The sequence below is a fragment of the Phoxinus phoxinus genome, assembly GCF_949152265.1.
Source record: "Phoxinus phoxinus genome assembly, chromosome: 20".
Lineage (NCBI taxonomy): Eukaryota > Metazoa > Chordata > Actinopteri > Cypriniformes > Leuciscidae > Phoxinus > Phoxinus phoxinus.
This window is the reverse complement of record NC_136895.1, coordinates 29,472,338-29,491,394: the sequence shown is the minus strand read 5'-3', so window position 1 is coordinate 29,491,394 and position 19,057 is coordinate 29,472,338. Positions and strand designations below refer to the sequence as shown.

The 19,057-nt window shown below is 36.6% G+C and overlaps 1 protein-coding gene across 1 annotated transcript; it reads right to left on the bottom strand.

Annotated features, from left to right (window-relative positions):
* Positions 1 to 477: 477 nt before the first annotated feature.
* On the bottom strand, positions 478 to 18,932 carry uhrf1 (ubiquitin-like with PHD and ring finger domains 1). Its single transcript, XM_079594287.1, has 17 exons — positions 18,764 to 18,932; positions 17,020 to 17,182; positions 15,562 to 15,822; positions 13,953 to 14,101; positions 12,699 to 12,914; positions 11,397 to 11,512; positions 11,002 to 11,188; positions 10,064 to 10,187; positions 9,879 to 9,986; positions 8,700 to 8,804; positions 8,507 to 8,613; positions 8,179 to 8,341; positions 6,966 to 7,103; positions 6,767 to 6,884; positions 4,601 to 4,752; positions 3,747 to 3,845; positions 478 to 2,602 (listed from the first exon to the last, which is right to left on the bottom strand). The coding sequence occupies exons 2-17, from the start codon at positions 17,170 to 17,172 to the stop codon at positions 2,453 to 2,455; spliced, it is 2,346 nt and encodes a 781-aa protein (XP_079450413.1). The 5' UTR covers positions 17,173 to 17,182; positions 18,764 to 18,932; the 3' UTR covers positions 478 to 2,452.
* Positions 18,933 to 19,057: the final 125 nt, after the last annotated feature.

The following is a 19,057-nucleotide window of genomic DNA, read 5'->3' as shown; positions in this document are numbered from 1 at the left end:
TATATAAAAGTTCAATACAGTTTATTGAAAAATATAGCACTCATCCTAGTGCAAGACAATAGCTATGCACCAACCACTACATAAAATGGCTAAATACAAGTGCTAAAAATATACAATTTCAAATTTTTAGAATATACAGCTTCAGTCTACGCAAATATTAGAGGTATAACTAAGAAAAAAAGAGAGAGAAAAAAGTAATTATCTGCAGCCTCAGGCATTTATTTAGCAAATGCTATTATAACTCTTACAACAAAGCAAAGAACATCAATAGGCGAAAAAGACGATACACTTAAATACTTCCTGAATGAGAAACTGTCAGGGTTTGTGCGGAAAACAGTTCACGGATTAACCTCGAAAACCTTCGAAAAGTCAAGGTAGAAGCGCTTAAAACCGGATCCGGCTGAAAACTGCAGATCGCGGACCGGTTTTACACGCATGACCACTGTTTGCATAACGGCAGAAGTTAGTAAAAAAAAAAAAAAAAAAAAAAAAAAAAATCCATTTGTAAAGCACATACAGCAGTTAAACAGCTAAGCAAATAAATCAAACGGAAAAAAAAGAGGGATAGTATCTATTAATTTCAGTGTGTATTAATTTCAGTCGCTTACCCCAATGGACGAGAAAGAGTTCAGAGTTTCTACGTATATTAGCTTAAAATTAATAAATTTTTAGAATAAATTTAGTAAGTTGAAAATGACAGTACGATTGAATAAAAATTAAAAAAAAAGCCGGGGGGAAAAAAAAAGCGTGTTTGTGCGCTAGTAAAGCTAGAGCAACTTAAACTTGCGGATCTTAATAGCATTCATACAAAGGGTTGTTAAAACAGGATGGTTTTAACGGAATTATAGAGCCGCTCAAATCATCGTTACTGCTTGAGAAAAATGATTAACGAACATCGTATTGGTATTTGTGCGCTAGTAAAGCTATGGCAACTTCGACTTAATAGCATTCGTACGAAGGCTTGTTAACGTCTCAACTTACGAAATACCACAGGCCAAAAAGTTACTTGGTTCATTTAAATGTATTTAACGCTAACAATGGTACAATAAAAACAAACACACTGACATTGCGGGATCGTTTTAAAGGAATTGTTCTTTCGTACAAATCCTCACTACTGCTTGCGAATTTAATAACGAACATCGTATTTGTTTGTGCGCTAGTAAAGCTGTGTCAATTTAAACACCGCTTTCATTCCAAAAAAATTGTTACTGCTTGCGAAAAATTATTAACGAACATCGTATTGGTTTTTGTGCGCTAGTAAAGCTACGGCAACTTCGACTTGACGGTCCTCATAGTATTCGTACGAAGGCTTGTTAACGTTTCAAATGACGAAATACGGCAGGCAGTTAATTCATTTATTTAAATGCATTTAACGCTAACAATGGTACAATAAAAACAAACACACTGATGTTGCGGGATAATTTTAAAGGGATTCTAGAACCAGTGTTTTCGTACAAATCATCGTTACTGCTTGCGGAAAATTATTAACGAACATTGAATTTGTTTTTGTGCGCTAGTAAAGCTATGGAAATTTAAACTCACGGGTTTCGTTCAAAAAGTAGTTACTGCGTGCGGAAAAAGATTAACGAACATTTAATTTATTTTTGTGTGCTTAACTTAAACTCACGGATCTTTATAGCATTTGTAAGAAGGCTTGTTAACATCACAAGTGACAAAATATTGAAGGCAAAAAAAGTTAGAGATTAGCGTAGCAAATATCACAACAATGCATTGCTAATTTAATAAAAAATCAGCGCTAACGATGGAGCAGTAAAAACATGAAACGCACTGATCTTGATGGGATTGTTTTAAAGGGATTCTAGAACCAGCGCTTTCGTACAAATCATCGTTACTGCTTGCGAAATTAATTAACGAACATCGTTTTTGTGCGCTAGTAAAGCTACAGCAATTTAAACTCACGGATCTTAATAGCATTCATACAAACGCTTGTTAACGTCATTAACAACGCTGGCAAAAAAAAAAAAGTTTAGATTAACATCGCAAACGTCACAATGCATAGCTAGTTTATTAAAATTTATTTAGGGCTAACATTAAAAACGTCAAACTCACATGACGGGCTCGTTTTTAACAAGTTACTATGGCTGGTGCTTTTGATACAAATCATTGTAATGACAAAATACAGTGAAAAAGTGTTTAAGGAACATCGTAATTGTGCATAGCTACAGTTCATTGTGCAGTTTTAGGATACAGGAAGCATCTATAGCTAAAACACAACTACATCGCTAGAATCACATTTCCTCGTAAATACGAAGCTCGCGATTGCGAAGAATATACTAGTACTGGTGTGAAGTTTAGTGGATAGACAAGAGGCAGATCACAAAACAGGGCCAAATCAAGTAGGCGGAGGCGTTTCGATCAATCCTACAACCTGATGCATTTGTTAAATATATTAAAAAAACGAAATCCATTTTTCGTTCGTGGAATTGTCGCGTCAACACCGGCCGCTGCTGTATCCGGGGAAGAGCTGAGTGAGGATGGCTTGGAGAGGTTTGTTCACCGTCATCGGGTAGTTTTTGCCCAGATCGTGTCGGCAAGACGGACAGGTGTAGACCTCGGCTTTGAAAGATCTCTGAAGGCACTCCTGTGAAGAGGACAAAATCCCGTTAGTCTTAACAACAACAAAAATGGACGAATCATTGAGCATGTGAAGACGTCATCAGAATCGAATCCCTGACATCGGCGTTGAGTTTAATAAACACTAAAAGTGGACAGCTTATTTAATTTGCAGCCAACAAAAAAAAGAGGACATGATAGAAGTAATTTTTTTTTAATGTAATTGGCCTCACATTCATGCGAGATATATAACGTTTTTTTTAATGATACTTTAAAAAAAAATTTTTTTACGAAATTCTTATATACAAGAAAGAAAAAAAGAAAAAAAGAAAGAAAGAAAAAAAGAAAGAAAGAAAAAAAGAAAGAAAGAAAAAAAGAAAGAAAGAAAAAAAGAAAGAAAGAAAGAAAGAAAAAAAGAAAGAAAGAAAGAAAAAAAGAAAGAAAGAAAGAAAGAAAGAAAGAAAGAAAGAAAAAAGAAAGAAAAAAGAAAGAAAAAAAGAAAAGAAAGAAAAAAAGAAAGAAAGAAAGAAAGAAAGAAAGAAAGAAAAAAAGAAAAGAAAGAAAGAAAGAAAAAAAAGAAAGAAAGAAAAAAAGAAAAGAAAGAAAGAAAGAAAGAAAGAGAAAGAAAGAAAAAAAGAAAGAAAGAAAGAAAGAAAGAAAGAAAGAAAGAAAGAAAGAAAGAAAGAAAGAAAGAAAGAAAGAAAGAAAGAAAGAAAGAAAGAAATTAAAAGTATCATATGAAAACTTACATATGAAAAAGTATAATTGAAATAAAATAAGATACAGGCCTGGGAATGGATAATAAATAAAGTTAAATAAAAATAAAGTATTAAAATAATTAAATCAAATAAATTAAAGTATTCACTAAATACATTTCATAAATGTTTTTAATTAACTTCATTGTTATGAATGACTTTAATTCTATAATAAGGATGGAATCAATGGAATGAATAAACCATCATACAAAATTATAAATAAACAAGAATATTAAAATAATTAATAAAGTATCAATAAAATGAAAATAAGTTATATATATATGAAATAAATGTAAATAAAAATACATGAAATTAAAAGAATTCAAATAAAAGTTTGAATTGTCAGGCCCATCTGATGAACTGAAGTGCCCCTCAGTGCCTTCACATTGAGCACTGGTGTTGTCTGGTGTGTCTCACCCGGCAGACGTTGTGTTGGCACTCTGTGGTGACGGGCTGATAGACGACCTCTTGGCAGCAGATACACAGGAAAACTTCCTCCACTTTATTCAGGAAGCGCTACAGTGCGACATGAAGACATTCAACTCACAATAATCCTCCCAGTCTCTTAATGGGATAGTTCACCCAAAAATGACAAATTAACTCATCCTAGGTGTATTTGACTTTCTTCTTTCAGACGAATACAGTCAGTTATATTAATAAAATGTCCTGGCTCTTCCAAGCTTTATAAATGGCAGTAAATGGGTTTCTGGCAAACGTCTGTCTGCCGGAAGCTAGTTATTTTAGTCGATAAAGTTTTAAATATGAATTCAGAAGGCCTTGATTAATCCCCTTTGGAGCACTTTTATGATGGACAGATGAACTTTTATCATGGACAGTTGAACTTTTATCATGCATAGATGCACTTTTATGATGGACGGATACACTTATCATGGACAGTTGAACTTTTATCATGCATAGATGCACTTTTATGATGGATGGATGCACTTTTATGATGATAGATGCACTTTTATGATGGATGGATGCACTTTTATGATGGATAGATGCACTTTTATGATGGATGGATGCACTTTTATCATGGACAGATGAACTTTTATCATGCATAGATGCACTTTTATGATGGATGGATAAACTTCTATCATGGACAGATGCACTTTGAAGGACTTCCAAAAACAAAAATCCATTCACTGCTATTATAAGGCTTGGAAGAGACATTTTTTAACCAACTCCGATTGTATTCGTCTGAAAGAAGAATGTCATCTCCCTATCCCTGTAAATGACAGGTTATGAGTGGCTAAATAATGAATACGTACAGGTCCGAGGCTGAGAGACTGCATGGCTTCGTCCCAAAACTTCTTGTTCAGCTCATCGTCCTTGATAAAGCCCTTCTGCTCTTTGCTCAGTTTGTACGCCTCCACCTTCATCTTCTTAGGCGTGCCTTTGGCCGGAGAACTCTTCTCGTCAGCTACGACCGGGGAAACGAGGATGTTACAGACATAAACAAAGAACTTCAGGCCTGGTAAATTGGTGCGTTCCTGGGAAGTCGTGTTTCAAGTAACATTCGTCAGAGTAAGATGGCGGAGTACTTTAGTTCTAGTGACGGAGTTAACTCTAGTTCTAGAAAATGAAGAATAAAGAAATGTGCATCAGGTGTGCTTTGCTTTTTATATTTTTAATTAATTTATGAAGCCAAAATCCAGAATCTGAGGGTGCAAAAAAATCTAAACATTGAGAAAATCTCCTTTAAAGTTGTGCATTTATGTTCACGATTGTGCTGCATTCACTCACAAAAATACATGTTTTATATATTTACGGTAGGACATTTACTAAATATCTTCATGGAACATGATCTTAATATCTTAAGGATTTTTGGCATAAAAGAAAAATCGATATTTTTGACCCATACAATGTATAGTTGGCTATTGCCACAGATATACCCGTGCGGCTCCAGACTGGTGTAGTGATCCAGGGTCACATGTTACATTGTTATATTATAATGCCATCATATTCTGTGCAGCTTACTGCGCTGTAAATAGAAAAGCCTATACGTTTCTCACAGACGCCCACAACACGTAAAGATCAGGGCTTAAAGAAAATCCCGAACTTCCCACTCAGGGGTGCAAACACATGTATGGTCAAAAAAGAGAGAGGTAATCGAAGCCCTCGTCCCGCGGCAAATATCCGGTATATATTACTGCTATTTCATGAAAACAATTTCACCTGATGATTTGAATAGCTCTTTTTGTAAAGAATTAATAATTCTAGGGTGATTAATTGTGTAGGGTAGGACTAGTGCATCTGCATAGAAACTAATAAACAAAATACAAATATGAATACAATAAAACACAAATACACGAGAAATAAAGCAGTGTTTTATGTTTTTCAGGTAAATTAACTGTATTAAGTATTAATACAGTTTATCTTTTGACAAAACGTGATTTTTCTCTTTCTCTTTTGTTGTTTGATTAACTTTGGTGACACAAACAGCTGCAGGTATATTGGGTCCCTTTAATTCGAATGCACGTATACTGGTAATGACATGCATCCGTTTTGACTGCGTTTACGGGGAAACTCGTTGAGACGGACACTGGCTTATTTTTTCGTGTACATGTCTGTTCAAACACAAATAGATAAGATAGAAAAGGGAATTCGGTGTTCACGAACTTCACGTGCTGTCTGCGACTGCGTGGCTCTGTGCGCCGACAGACCATCTACATTTGGATGTGAAACATAATAGCCTATATATAGCCTGATACAGCAAAGACAACGTCGGCAGTATTGACGGCAAAATAGGCTACAGAATATTTCGTTCTGTATGCCTGACGGGCAATATTTGAAAATCGATAATTAGGCCTATTTTTTAATTAGCCTACAATTATATATGCATTTGTCAAAACCGAGAGACATTCAAGCATCAAAATGTAATTTATTAATATGTATTTGCTCCTTCTATTTTGTCTGAAAACTTCCAACACTCTTGCGTGTCGCTGTCGCGTGAAAAATAGGCATCGGTTGCGGTTCTATTTCTAGCACGCGGTTTCGGCGCGGCTCGAGAAGTGTGTGTGTCACGCAGCGTAGCAGGCATTGTGCTCTAACCAGTTAACATGAGAGCCGACATAAAAACGGACACTCCACGCCACGCAGAGAGAAATGTGATGCAGTCAGTGGCAGATCCAGAGTGAGACAGAAACACTAGTGGTTCACGCTTGCGCACATACTGCTGGTTTGGCGCGCAGTGTTCTGATTCGCTTATTTCCTATTTACTTGTTGGTGGACGCAATCCAGAAAATTACTGTCGGTTAAATTATAATCAGACACTCTCACCCCCCCCCCCCTCCTTAAAAAAAACTCTTCGGATCTGCACGATTCACACAAGTCACCCAAACTGACGTGAAAAAAGCGGGAGGCGCCGAAAAGCGCGCTGTTTGCACCCATGCCCACTCGTATTTCCGATATTGTGGTGGGACGTTTCCACCTACCGGTCTGGGATTTCCTCTTTCTCTTCCCCTTAGTGGGCGTTTCTTCAACTTCCTCTTCGTTTTTGTTCTCCTTCTCCTTTTCTTTGGCAGCCACAGCTTCCAGATAACCCTCAGGATACTGCAGCAGCACGAGAGAACCAGGGTTAATGGATGAATACACAAACAGGCGTGTGTGATTTGGGGTGAAACGTGACCTGACCTGCATTGTGAGCCCCAGTTTCTTAACGCGCTCTTTGCCGTCGCGGGTCCACGGCGCCGGTTCGTCATCATTTCGCTTCAGCAAGTATCTCCAAACGAGGAAGCCGGACTTGCCCTTCTCTGGCCAGTACTTCACCACCTAATTAAATATAAATAACTGAATTAACATATACAGGCCTGGTAATTAATGAATGGAATAAATATAAATAAAGGAGAAAAAAAAATATATATATATATATATATATAAGCCAATGAATGCATGAAAGGAATAAATGAATGAAAGAAAGCCAAGAAAGAAGGGAAATGAAATATTGACCTATAAATGAATAAATTATTAACTACATTTACATTAATAAATATACAGTCCTGCCAATAAATATAAATGCCAACCAAAAAAATCTAAATGAATAAATGATACAGGAATATCTAAATAAATGAATCAATAATAAATACTAAAATAAATACAGGACTGTGAATTAATGAATAAATATAAATTAAATACAAGATCATTTATTAAATTATATAAATGTAAATTAATAAAATAAATAAAAGCCAAGAAAGGAAACGAAGAAGGGAAGCAAATGTATACATTTAAATGAATAAAATAAATACAGTCCTGGGAATCATTGAATAAATCTAAGAGAATAAATATACATGAATAAATAAAGGCTTGGGAATTAATTAAAATTAAAATAAATATAGTATTTGGAATGAATGAATAAATATTATAACAAAAATAATAAATTACAGGCAAAAGAAAGAATATAAATGCATAAATATAAATGAATAAAATTAAAGGAAGGAAAGGAAGTAGGGAAGCAAATACAGGCCTGTGAATAAATAAATTAAAAAAAATAAATTTAAATTAATAAAAAATATATACAGTCCTGGGAATGATTGAATAAAACTAAGATGATAAATATAAATGAATAAGTAATTATATAGAAATACATAAATAAAAAGGCCTGGGAATGAATCAATAACAATAAATACTAAAGAAAATATATACAGGATTGTGAATGAATTAATAAAAATAAAAAAATAAAATAAAAACACAGGCCTGTGTTTATTTATTTATATTCATACATTCACAGGCCTGTGTTTTGTTTTTGTTTTTATTTTTTATTAAATTCATTCACAATCCTGTATATATTTTATTTAGTATTTATTGATTTAAGAATAAATGAACCGCCCATCTCTCATAAATGGCTCACCTTGTAAATGCCGTCGTACCGGTTTCCGTCTTCAGGACTGAATTTGCTGTGTTTGCGTCCCTTTGAGCTGCGCACGACTCGCACAGGTTTCCCAGCTTTCCAGTCTTTAGCCTCCGCGCCTTCCTTCTCGTTCACCGCCGCGTTACAGTTCAGAGCCAGAGCCCTACAATGACAATCACATTACTACATATATATATACACAATATATACACTTTTCTGCTGATATCAATTAAGGTTAATTAATCTGAGAGCCGACTTGTCTGAATACTCATTTATCATCACAATCATTACGGCCGTCGTCTTGAACGTGTAGTGCTGTGTTTCTGACCTGTTCATGTTGGTGAGCTTCTGATCGCAGGACTGCTCTGCCGTTCTCTTGTTCCCTGAGAGGTCGCGACCCCCGGAGCCCGTGTATGTGAACTCGTTACCATCGTCCTGGAGTGAGGAAAACGTCACAGGTAAACGGAGGAAGGGAAGGAGTACCTGAAGGATGTTTGGGGCGAGTGTTCACACAGACATACCACGTCATCTTCGTAGCCTCCGGCGAGCACCAGAGAGTAAGCGCCGTCGTTACTTCTGCCGTGAATCCCAGCGACGTGAGGCCTGTGGACGCCAGACTCACTCACCTGACCAACACAAACACAAAATCACATTAATATCCACCATGGATACATCCGCCAGGGAGTGAAGAAGTCTGAAATTTTCATCGGTCACCCTAAAAATTCGTCACGCACGGAAAACTAGCACACTGAGTCCGATGCGTATTAATCCGTTGCGAAAAAAAGCGAGAAAACTATACAAAAAGCAGTGAGGATGATTTTGTAAAAGAAAGAGAAAATATTGGGTTCATCCAATCCTGAGATTGAGTAGAGAGGAAGGAAAGAGATTCAAAGTTTACTTCAGGATGTCAGTGGCTCATTTTGATGCTTTGCTAACGAAACTGGAGCCACATATTAAAAAGAAGGATATTAAACGAGAAGAATAGAACAAAAATATCCATTACACAATGGATCAATTCATTAGTAGACATTAACGCTTGAGAAAATGACGGCCTCACTTAGAAACAAAATTACTGCTTTTGAAAAAAATATGGAGCCCTCTTCTACAAAATGATCATGAAATAATGCATATAATCAAAGGTGTGAATAGATTAGATGTTTAGTGACGTTTAAGTGTTAATGTGAGTTTAGAGTTAAGTGTATTTGTTTTTTGTTGTTTTTGTGTAAATTTGTTTACTTGTCATGTTTTTGTACCTTGCCAAAAAAAAATACATTTCCGTGAACCAATTGATCCTGAATAATTCTGGATTTTGGAGTTTGCTTGTATGGTGGCTCTGAATAGTCAAAACACCTCTCAAAATGTTTGCTACGGATGCGAAAAACGCAGAAAATTGAACCAGATCTGATTTTTTAATGATGGACGAAAGTTTCAGAGGCAGTGTGTAAACGTGATTGACACAAAATGTACTTTTTTTAACGTGCAAAAATTTCGGATGAGAAAAGGACGTGTGCGAGGACCTTAACAGTGAAAAATAACACCACGTTTCCTAATGATGTCTCTCAAGAAGAGCACGTTCAGGGTGAAAAGCAACGGTCCTAGTACTGAGCCTTGAGGTACTCCATACTGTCCACATAAGAGGCCTAAACATTAAATAAATATCTATCTATCTATCTATCTATCTATCTATCAGAGATGCCCACCTGCACTCTGAACTTCCACTGCGTTCCCACTGGAACTCCAGGAACGGGCCCGTGATGGTTGGAGGGAACGATGGTGCACTGTTTGGTGCGGCCGACACACGCCATACCCTACAAAACAAAACACCAGGCTCATGAATACATCATCTGAACGACTCTATTTGCAAACTTGTTGGGCTGAAACGCACCTTCCCCCAGTCCCTCTGACTGGAAGAGCTCGCAGACGCCATCTTGGACTTCTTCTTGCTTTCCTTCAGCTTCTCTCCAGCCAGAACCACCTCGCTGGCGTCGTTACGGCATTCTGGACAATACCTGAGAGAAAAAAGACATTTGTAGTTAGGTTTGGGAAATTTAAAATCTGAGGTCAGGAATCGGATACTTTGTTATAAAATAAAAATTGATTCCTCTTATTGATTCCTTTGTGAGCATTTCAATATGACTTTAAACCATTCAAGCACGAGACGACTCAAGGTGTGTGTAACTATATTGGGCAACTCTTAAAGTGACAGCAGCCTAATATTCCTGCTGCCGTCTCTATAACAACACTAATCAAACAACAGAAGACGGAAAATTCACTCTTTCTTGACTATATTTATGTTTATCATTTAAGTTCAGTGTTGTTTTACATTTGATTCCAGTTTCTGTACCTGAAACACTGTTTATTTGAATCGTATGCTTGTTCAGCAGTATCTATTTGTTGCGCTTGCTAATTTTTTATGTTCTTTTTTAATTACTGAGTGTTTACTTGTCTTTAATAATGCTTGAAATTTATATTAGTTAGGCTAGATGTTTTTCTATGGTATTTTTAAACCACAGGCAAACGTTCCTTACGTAAGTGTTCTTTAGGTGACCTTGAGTGCCCAGAAAGGCGCCAAATAAATAAAATGTATTATTATTTAGCCTGTTGATTTTTTTTTCTAATATTCAGCTACAATTAAATGCTTTGCAATAAAAGTAAATTTTTAAGAGTAAATTGATTTTTTTTTTTACCTTACTGGAATTGAAATTAGGAATCAATAAGCAGAATTGATTGAAATCATTAATTCAAACCACACTCAACCCTATACATAGTGGAATCGACTATATTTTTATTTGATTTGCAGTAAGTGACGGTAAACTCATTTACCAGTCCTCGTCGGCGGGGATTTTGGTGAGCGGCGGGTTCAGGCAGTAGATGTGAAACGCCATGTCGCATTCGTCGCACAGCAGCTGTTTGTCGGGGTCCTGCTTCACGCCGCACACGTGACAGTTGCACACGCGGCAGTTCTTCTTCAGGTCGTCTTTGCACACCTTGCATTCGGGTCCATTTGACCCTGATTTGACAAAAACAAGGCACTTTAAAACATTAATTCACCCACAAATGGTGAATTATCCCATAACAAGCCATCCTAGGTGTATATGACTTTCTTTATACTCCTTTTTGTGTGAACTAACCCTTGTGCCCGTACATATTGAGACTGAATTGTATGAATATAGTAGAAAGAAAGCATAGGTTTGGTGCAGTACTAAAGCCAGACTCACTCTTGAGAGGGCTGTCGGAAGAGGCTCCTGGACCATCTGAACTTCCTGGCTCTTCAATCTTGTAGATTTCAGTGACGAACATTATGCGACAGTCGTTGAGAGAATCACCAGCATCCCTGTAGAAAATTGCAGACAAACTTTGTGATCAAATCAACAAAATGGCCAGAAAGACATTTAGAGTGAAATGGACACTATTAAATAATAGTTATTTTTATTTGATTTGCCCATCACAACAATTTTGCACAAATTCAATCATTTACTAAGCGACTACTTCCGCGAGAATGGTTTCATGAGCAATTAACGCAAGTTTGTTCTTCTAACTGAATGCAACGCTGCGTAAAAAGTTGTTTTACGAATTCGTGTTTGTGCAAGAATGATTTTGAACAGTTTACGAGAGAATTCAGCGATTCACAAATGATTTAAGAGCTTAGTGTAACTAATCTATATAATTGCTTCAAATATTTTTAATATTTAAATATTTTATAAACAAAACTGATAAAAAGTTGGTTAACTATAATGAATTTACTTGATTACACAATTAAAATACTTAAGTTTGTAAATAATTTTAATTTAAGAGGAACTTTGTGAGCAAACCAATAGAAAGAAATTAGCATTAACAGTAGAATAAAAACAATTTCAAATGTTATTTGCTTATTAAATGCGACAATTTGCGCAAGAACGGTTTCACGAGCAAAAAGCAAAACAATTTCTGATAAAACAGTTTTTTAAATATTACATATGAACAAAATTGCATAACTCCTGAAGTTAATTATAATAACCTTTGTTCATTATAGAAAATAAAATCATTAAGTTGGTAGCCAACTATTCAAATATAAAAAATAAAAAACTTGAACAAACCAACGAAAAAAATAAAAAATAAAGCGAAAAACTGAAATTTGACGTTTGAAACCATTTTAGTCTAGTGTAACTAAAAATGTATATATTTTTTAAAATAGCCTTTAAAACAAAACAAGAAAAAAAAAAAACATTAAAATTGCATGATAAAAAAAACATTACGAAGAACTTTCATTATAAATGAATAATGATTTAAATATAAAAGACGTTTACAATAGAACCGAGGCTTTTTTTTGCTCAATGAACGTGACAATTTGAGCAATAAAAATTTAATGCGCAGTCAACACACATTTGTTATACACAAAGTGGTTTGAAAAATTTGACACATTCTTGCATTTATGAACGCTTTGATCGATTCACACAAATCCGTCAACGTACAAACTGACCATTCGTCTGCATGCTCTGGCCAAATGCTTGACTATCAGGAAGGCTAAACGGTCTCCCTACCCGAGCAGGATCTTGCCGAAAACCTCGCGCTGGGTGCGCGTCTCCCTCTTCCTCTGGATCTGGGCGTCGTACCAGTAGCCGCGCTCTTTGGGCTCGTCCGGGTTGTAGTTGACCATCACGATCATGCCCTGCTCCAGCTGGTGCCACTGGTACACGGTCCGCGCTCGCGGACGAACGTCTTTCCCGCGCAGCTGCACCACGCCGTTCTCAGGGTAACTGCACAGAGCACAGGCGCGCGCGATTAGCATTCAGATGGTGTGGGACGCTTAAACAGACAGTCTTTGATCAACAGTTGAAGACAGATGAAAGGAAGGACTGAAACTGGATGTTAACAGGTGCATGAATCTGTTAGAATTGGAGGGAAAACTAATTGTAGACAATTTCTTCCTGTTTGGAAAAGACATTTATTCAAAATGTCTCCTCAAAGTCAATTCAACCTTACAATTTGCCATAATCATGCTTAATAACCAATACTATTCTCTGTAAAAAAAAACATTGGCCTGAAAATGACTTCAGAAAGCGAATCAGTTGTTGGATTGACTTAAATTAACTGGCTTGTAAGTTCGTAACTCATAAATCATTTGAACTGTTTGTAACTCGTTCACTGTGTATCGTTGAAGATTTCTAGATTTGATTCTGATTCACAAGCTATCGATTCTTTTCTGCTCATAAACGTCACTTGTTTGTGAATCAGACTACACTGGTCACACTGCATGTTCGTCCCACCAGAACTCGATATAACAGTTTCTTTTCCATTATTTTGTTTTAAACAATATTTGTAATTCTTCTCATTCAATTTAGACTGCAATTGACCGTTCGCAAAGACCCGTCCCCTTTAGTTACTGTTGCTATGTCCGACAAGCCACGAAGTTTAAACAATAAATACCGTTTTGTGTCTTTTAATGTGTCTGACAAATCGCTCAGTTAAAGCCGCTCGTAAACCGATCATCTCTTCCTTCTAGTTCATTTATAGCATCAAATAAACATGAATGAACATCAGAAGGAATGTTGTTTTAACCGCGGTGAGGCGTCAGTACACTCCGCTTCTCAAGTTCAAATCCTCCAACATTAATCTACTACGTTAATCGACTGCGTTGTCGGACAAAAATGGCAGATTCGGCGGATTATGGTCAGATCATCTGTCAATCAAACTCCCCGCGAAGGGTCAATTGACAATGACAGCTAAGATAAAAATGCTTATTTTGCAGTGGTTCATAATTAGTGTAATTTTTTTACTCCAAACTAAAGACTTACTCTTCATATTTGACATGGTAAATGATCTCCTCTTCCCCATCAGTTTCTCCATCTTCCCCTGGAGTCTTTGCTGTTTTCGTCACTTTGACGATCTGCGCCTCGAACCAGGCGCCCATGTTCAAGTCTCGAGCGTCTACAAACTCATTTATCTGAAGAAAAAAAGCGTTCAATTATTAAGTTGAGCATCCAACAGAAAGAAAAACGGCAGCAAGACATTTATTGGACCCGACAAGGTCGTTCTGATTTGTTTGAATAGTTTCATGAGCAATGGGCTTTATGCACAGCTACACTACTTCCTGAACTTTAGCCAGCTCCTTTGTTTCCTGTCTCCCATTATTGGACAAACTGATTAATCCAGGCGTGTCTGATTATTGTTGTTGGTCAGGCACACCTGGATTAATCAGTTTGTCCAATAATGGCAGACAGGAAACAAAGGAGCTGGCTAAAGTTCAGGAAGTAGTGTAGCTGTGCATGAAGCCCATTAAAGCAAATTTGTTCTGTTAAACGAATAACACAACTTGCGTGAAGTGATTTTACAAACATCACGCGTTAGTTCTTGCGTTTTACGAACACTTTGACAGATTTACACAAATTAGACAATTTTAGAGACTAGTGGACATAAAAATAAGTAAACAATTTTTTAAATAAATTTAAATGAAACACATTAACTGTAATATAAAACAAATTAAGTCAATTAAGATTTTGTCATTATGCAATTAAAATAAGTCTGTTTGTAGATCATACATTTAAATATACAGAAGACAAACTTTGCGAGTGAACAAAGAAAATGGCCAACGAGATGTTTATAGTGGAGTAACTCATCGAATGCAAAAATTTGCACAACAACAACAAATTAAACTAATTTGTTCTGTTAAAGAAATGTATTAGGCCTACACGTTAGTTCTTACCAAATAATGGTTATATTTTAACAATTTACGACTGATTATACAAATTTGAACTTTGTTCATTATACAACTAAAATCATTAAGTTTGAAAATAAATATTTAAAATATGTGAGACACTTCAAGAGTGAAACAACAGAAAGAAATCGGAAGCAACAAAAATATCGGAAGCAACAATTTGTGCAAGAATGGCTTTGCCCAGGGTTCCCACACCCCGGTTAACTTAAAATTCAAGGACTTTTCAGATCCAATACCCTCAAATTCAAGGACTTAATGTGGGGGGACATATTTCAAGTGAGAGCAAGGTTACATCGTGTTACCTTGTAAGATACATTGTTACAGTTTTACACGCATGAACGTCATGGTAACGTACAACACAAAGTACCTCACGCAGGAAACACTTAACGTAACGCATAAATGCGCGTAACTAACGATAATCAAGCAAGCTAGTGTGCATAGGCCACGAAGTGTTGGCGAAATAACACATTTGTGGACCGAAGGGATATGGATTTTTTTTCCAGAAATCTACTTCCTTGCACAAAAATAAATGCAGGCACCTTCAATGATCTGTATCCATTTATGTTTATTTTCCAAAAGTTTCCAGGGCCTTGAATTTTTTTTTTCAGATTCACAAACTTTCAAAGATTTCCAGGACCCATGGGAACCCTGATTCACTTATTAGAAGCTCATTTTCCCGCCCATCTCACCTTGTAAAACCCAAAGCCGGGGTCGACGAGGTCCAGTGCGTCGGTCTGGACTGAGGTTCCAGCGCTCTGGCCGTCGTTCTCGCCATGCGTGGATCCTTTATCGGACTCACTCTGGGCCGATCCGCAGCCGGAGTCCGAGTCGGAGAGTTCGGCCTCTTTGTCCTTCGGGAGCGCCGCCGACGGGGCCGCCTGCCGTACCAGAAGCTGAACGATATCGTTCAGGCCCACGTTATAGTCGAAGAGGGTGTGACCGTCTTCCATCTATCGTGGCCAAAGAAGTGGACGAGATAAATTAAAATGTTAAAACTACGTTATGACATAGTGCAAATGTGAAAAATACGAATGATTTAGACAGATTCAACATTTTGCAAATGATTTCAGAGCCTAGTGTAACCAAAAAAATACTTTAAACTACTTCAAACTCACAGAAATACTCCCTCAAACTCACAGAAATACTCCCTCAAACTCACAGAAATACTCCCTCAAACTCACAGAAATACTCCCTCAAACTCACAGAAATACTCCCTCAAACTCACAGAAATACTCCCTCAAACTCACAGAAATACTCCCTCAAACTCACAGAAATAATACCTCAAACTCACAGAAATAATACCTCAAACTCACAGAAATAATACCTCAAACTCACAGAAATAATACCTCAAACTCACAGAAATAATACCTCAAACTCACAGAAATAATACCTCAAACTCACAGAAATAATACCTCAAACTCACAGAAATAATACCTCAAACTCACAGAAATAATACCTCAAACTCAAAGAAATAATACCTCAAACTCAAAGAAATAATACCTCAAACTCAAAGAAATAATACCTCAAACTCAAAGAAATAATACCTCAAACTTAAAGAAATACCTCAAACTTAAAGAAATAATACCTCAAACTCAACAAAGTCAACAAAGTTAGTCTTGACAAACCTTGACAAATCTAGTTGTTTGAAATATTTAAAAGTTAATTGTATGTTAAGAACCGTGTTCATTATAAAAATTAAACTCATTAAGTTTGTAGATAATGATTTAGGCCTAAACTTACAAGAGCCAAATTTAGCGAATGAAACATGATACGTTTACTGTAGAATCAAGGCAATTTTTAAATGCGATTTGCTTAATGAACGTGACGATTTGCGCCAGAATTATTTCACGAGTAATCAATGCAAATTTGTTTTACTTGCGTAAAAATGTGGTTTAACAAGTTTTACACATTCGCTCGTGAATGTGTTTAAGAACACACAAAATTAATGGTTAATTTTTCACTATCCAATCAATCTAACAGATAAAACCAAGCCACGCCCATTTTTCACCCAGTTTCTCCAAATCAATTCAACCTCACAATTGGGTCTAATTATGATAAATAACCAATATGATTTCTGAAAATGACTATGATTTAAGCAAATTCGTCACATTATGGAAGTAAAACAGCTTGCGAACGGCACACGTCACCTGTTTGCCCCTGTAAAAGAGTCGTTGCCTATCGGGTTCGACGCTGAAGAGTTCGGTGATCTTCACACGCAGCTCGTCCACCTTGGTGAGCTTGGACAGGGAGTCGACCCGATGGGTGTCCTTGCCATCCATAGTGCGCACCTGGATCCACATGGCGGCAAACCTGGAACAAGTGACATCAGAAAGTGAGATTGTTTCCACACCTTCCTTTTATAGTTCAATGGCCCGAAGCCAGGAGCTTCAAACGAGCAGGAAAAGGGTGTTCGTTTCACAGTGACGTGAGCAACACGGGCAGCTTTTTCCTCGTTCGGCTCCCCTGGCGGTTTTACAACTGCTGCTTTGAAACCATCTACGTTTCTTTAAGACTTTATTTAGAGTCCTGTTACACTTACAAAACAGGCGTTAGCTTGGTTAAGTGAAAGGTAAAATCCAAGGTGCTTTGATTTATGAGCACCATTTCACCGATATTTTCCGTAAGTTTTCCCATTTAGCCTACAATCATAATAAAAAATAAAAAAACAGACTACGCATATATTATAATACTAAATGATTACATTTACAATATTCATATGCAACGGTATTTCAAAGATACATCGAAGACTACCGATGGAAAAACACGGTATTATTACCGTGGTAAATGGTAAAAAAAAAAAAAACATTACCGTACATGCCCCCAAGAAATATGGTATTACCATGGTAGATGCCCCAAAAACATGGTATTACCAAAACAATTGCCCCAAAAACATGGTATTACCAAAGGACATGCCCAAAAAACATGGTATTACCTCGGTAAATGCCCCAAAATGGTTTTACCATGGTAAATGTCCAAAAAGATGGTATTACCATGGTGCATGCCCAAAGAAAACATGGTAATGCCATGGTACCTTTCCAGATTTCATTTAAAATGGATGAGAGAGATCATTTTCCATTCTACGTGTGCAAGTGTGAATAATAGCTTTAGAAACCCTTGTTGACATCAAACCTCGCCTGTTGTTGGCGGAAATGGTGGAAACGCCCCTAACTGTGACTCAAGGTACTGCATCGGGTGAAATAACATCTTTATTTTGTCGACTTAAAAACACAACAGGAAGTTGGAATGATACCTAAACTTCATATATATAAGTCTAGCTATAATGTTTATTTACAGAAATTAACGTTTAAACGTGAATTAGATAGTGCGAATTGAGTTCATTTAATTGAGGGGTTGTGTGTTGGCCATGACGTGGGTGGTCTTGTACCAAAAACAGACCCCTAAATGTCAAATCTAAACTAAGAATTACAGAATTTATTAATTTATTACAGAAATTATTACACATTTATCATTTTAAATGGTATAAAAATAGTTAATGCTTCAGTACCCCATTCGTAAGTCCTGCATTACTCGAGTTAGACTTTCATAAACACTTTCCTGGCTTGTTTTGGTTTGTTATGTTTACTTATTTCAGCATACAAGGCATTAATAATAAACATTTTGAGTTATTTAATGACAAAAACCCAATGAACCACAAAAAAAAGGATATTTAGACTTAATTTGGGGTCCGAGTATGATAACAAATAAATTAGTGTAGTATCGTGCAAAGACAGAAACATTTTAAAACGCTATAGGTTATATAAATATTAACATGCACGAGATAAATATGCAAATTTCTTATTATTTATACAGTAAAATAAGGCGCGTAAGCATGGTTTTACAGACAATACATTTAAATATAGAACGAAAGAGATTTTAAATGCGGCTCTTTACCTGTAATCTTCTCCTTGGAAACAGAAGACGTGATTTTAATTCAATAAATGTGATAAAGTGTGAAAATATTGTACTTTTGTTACTGTTTAATCCTGCCGCGAAACGCACTGAAACTGGGACTCGAATCAATAAAAGTGTTCAACAACGTGTTTTCCCTCCTGTCGCGGGCACGGCGCGCTCCTGATTGGCGGAGAGGAGTTCTGATCTTCTCCCTGATTGGTTGGGGTGCACGTCACGTTCGCGCGTAGGCTCAGCGCGCGAAACCCTGATCTCGTTATTCCACATGCTTGGCTC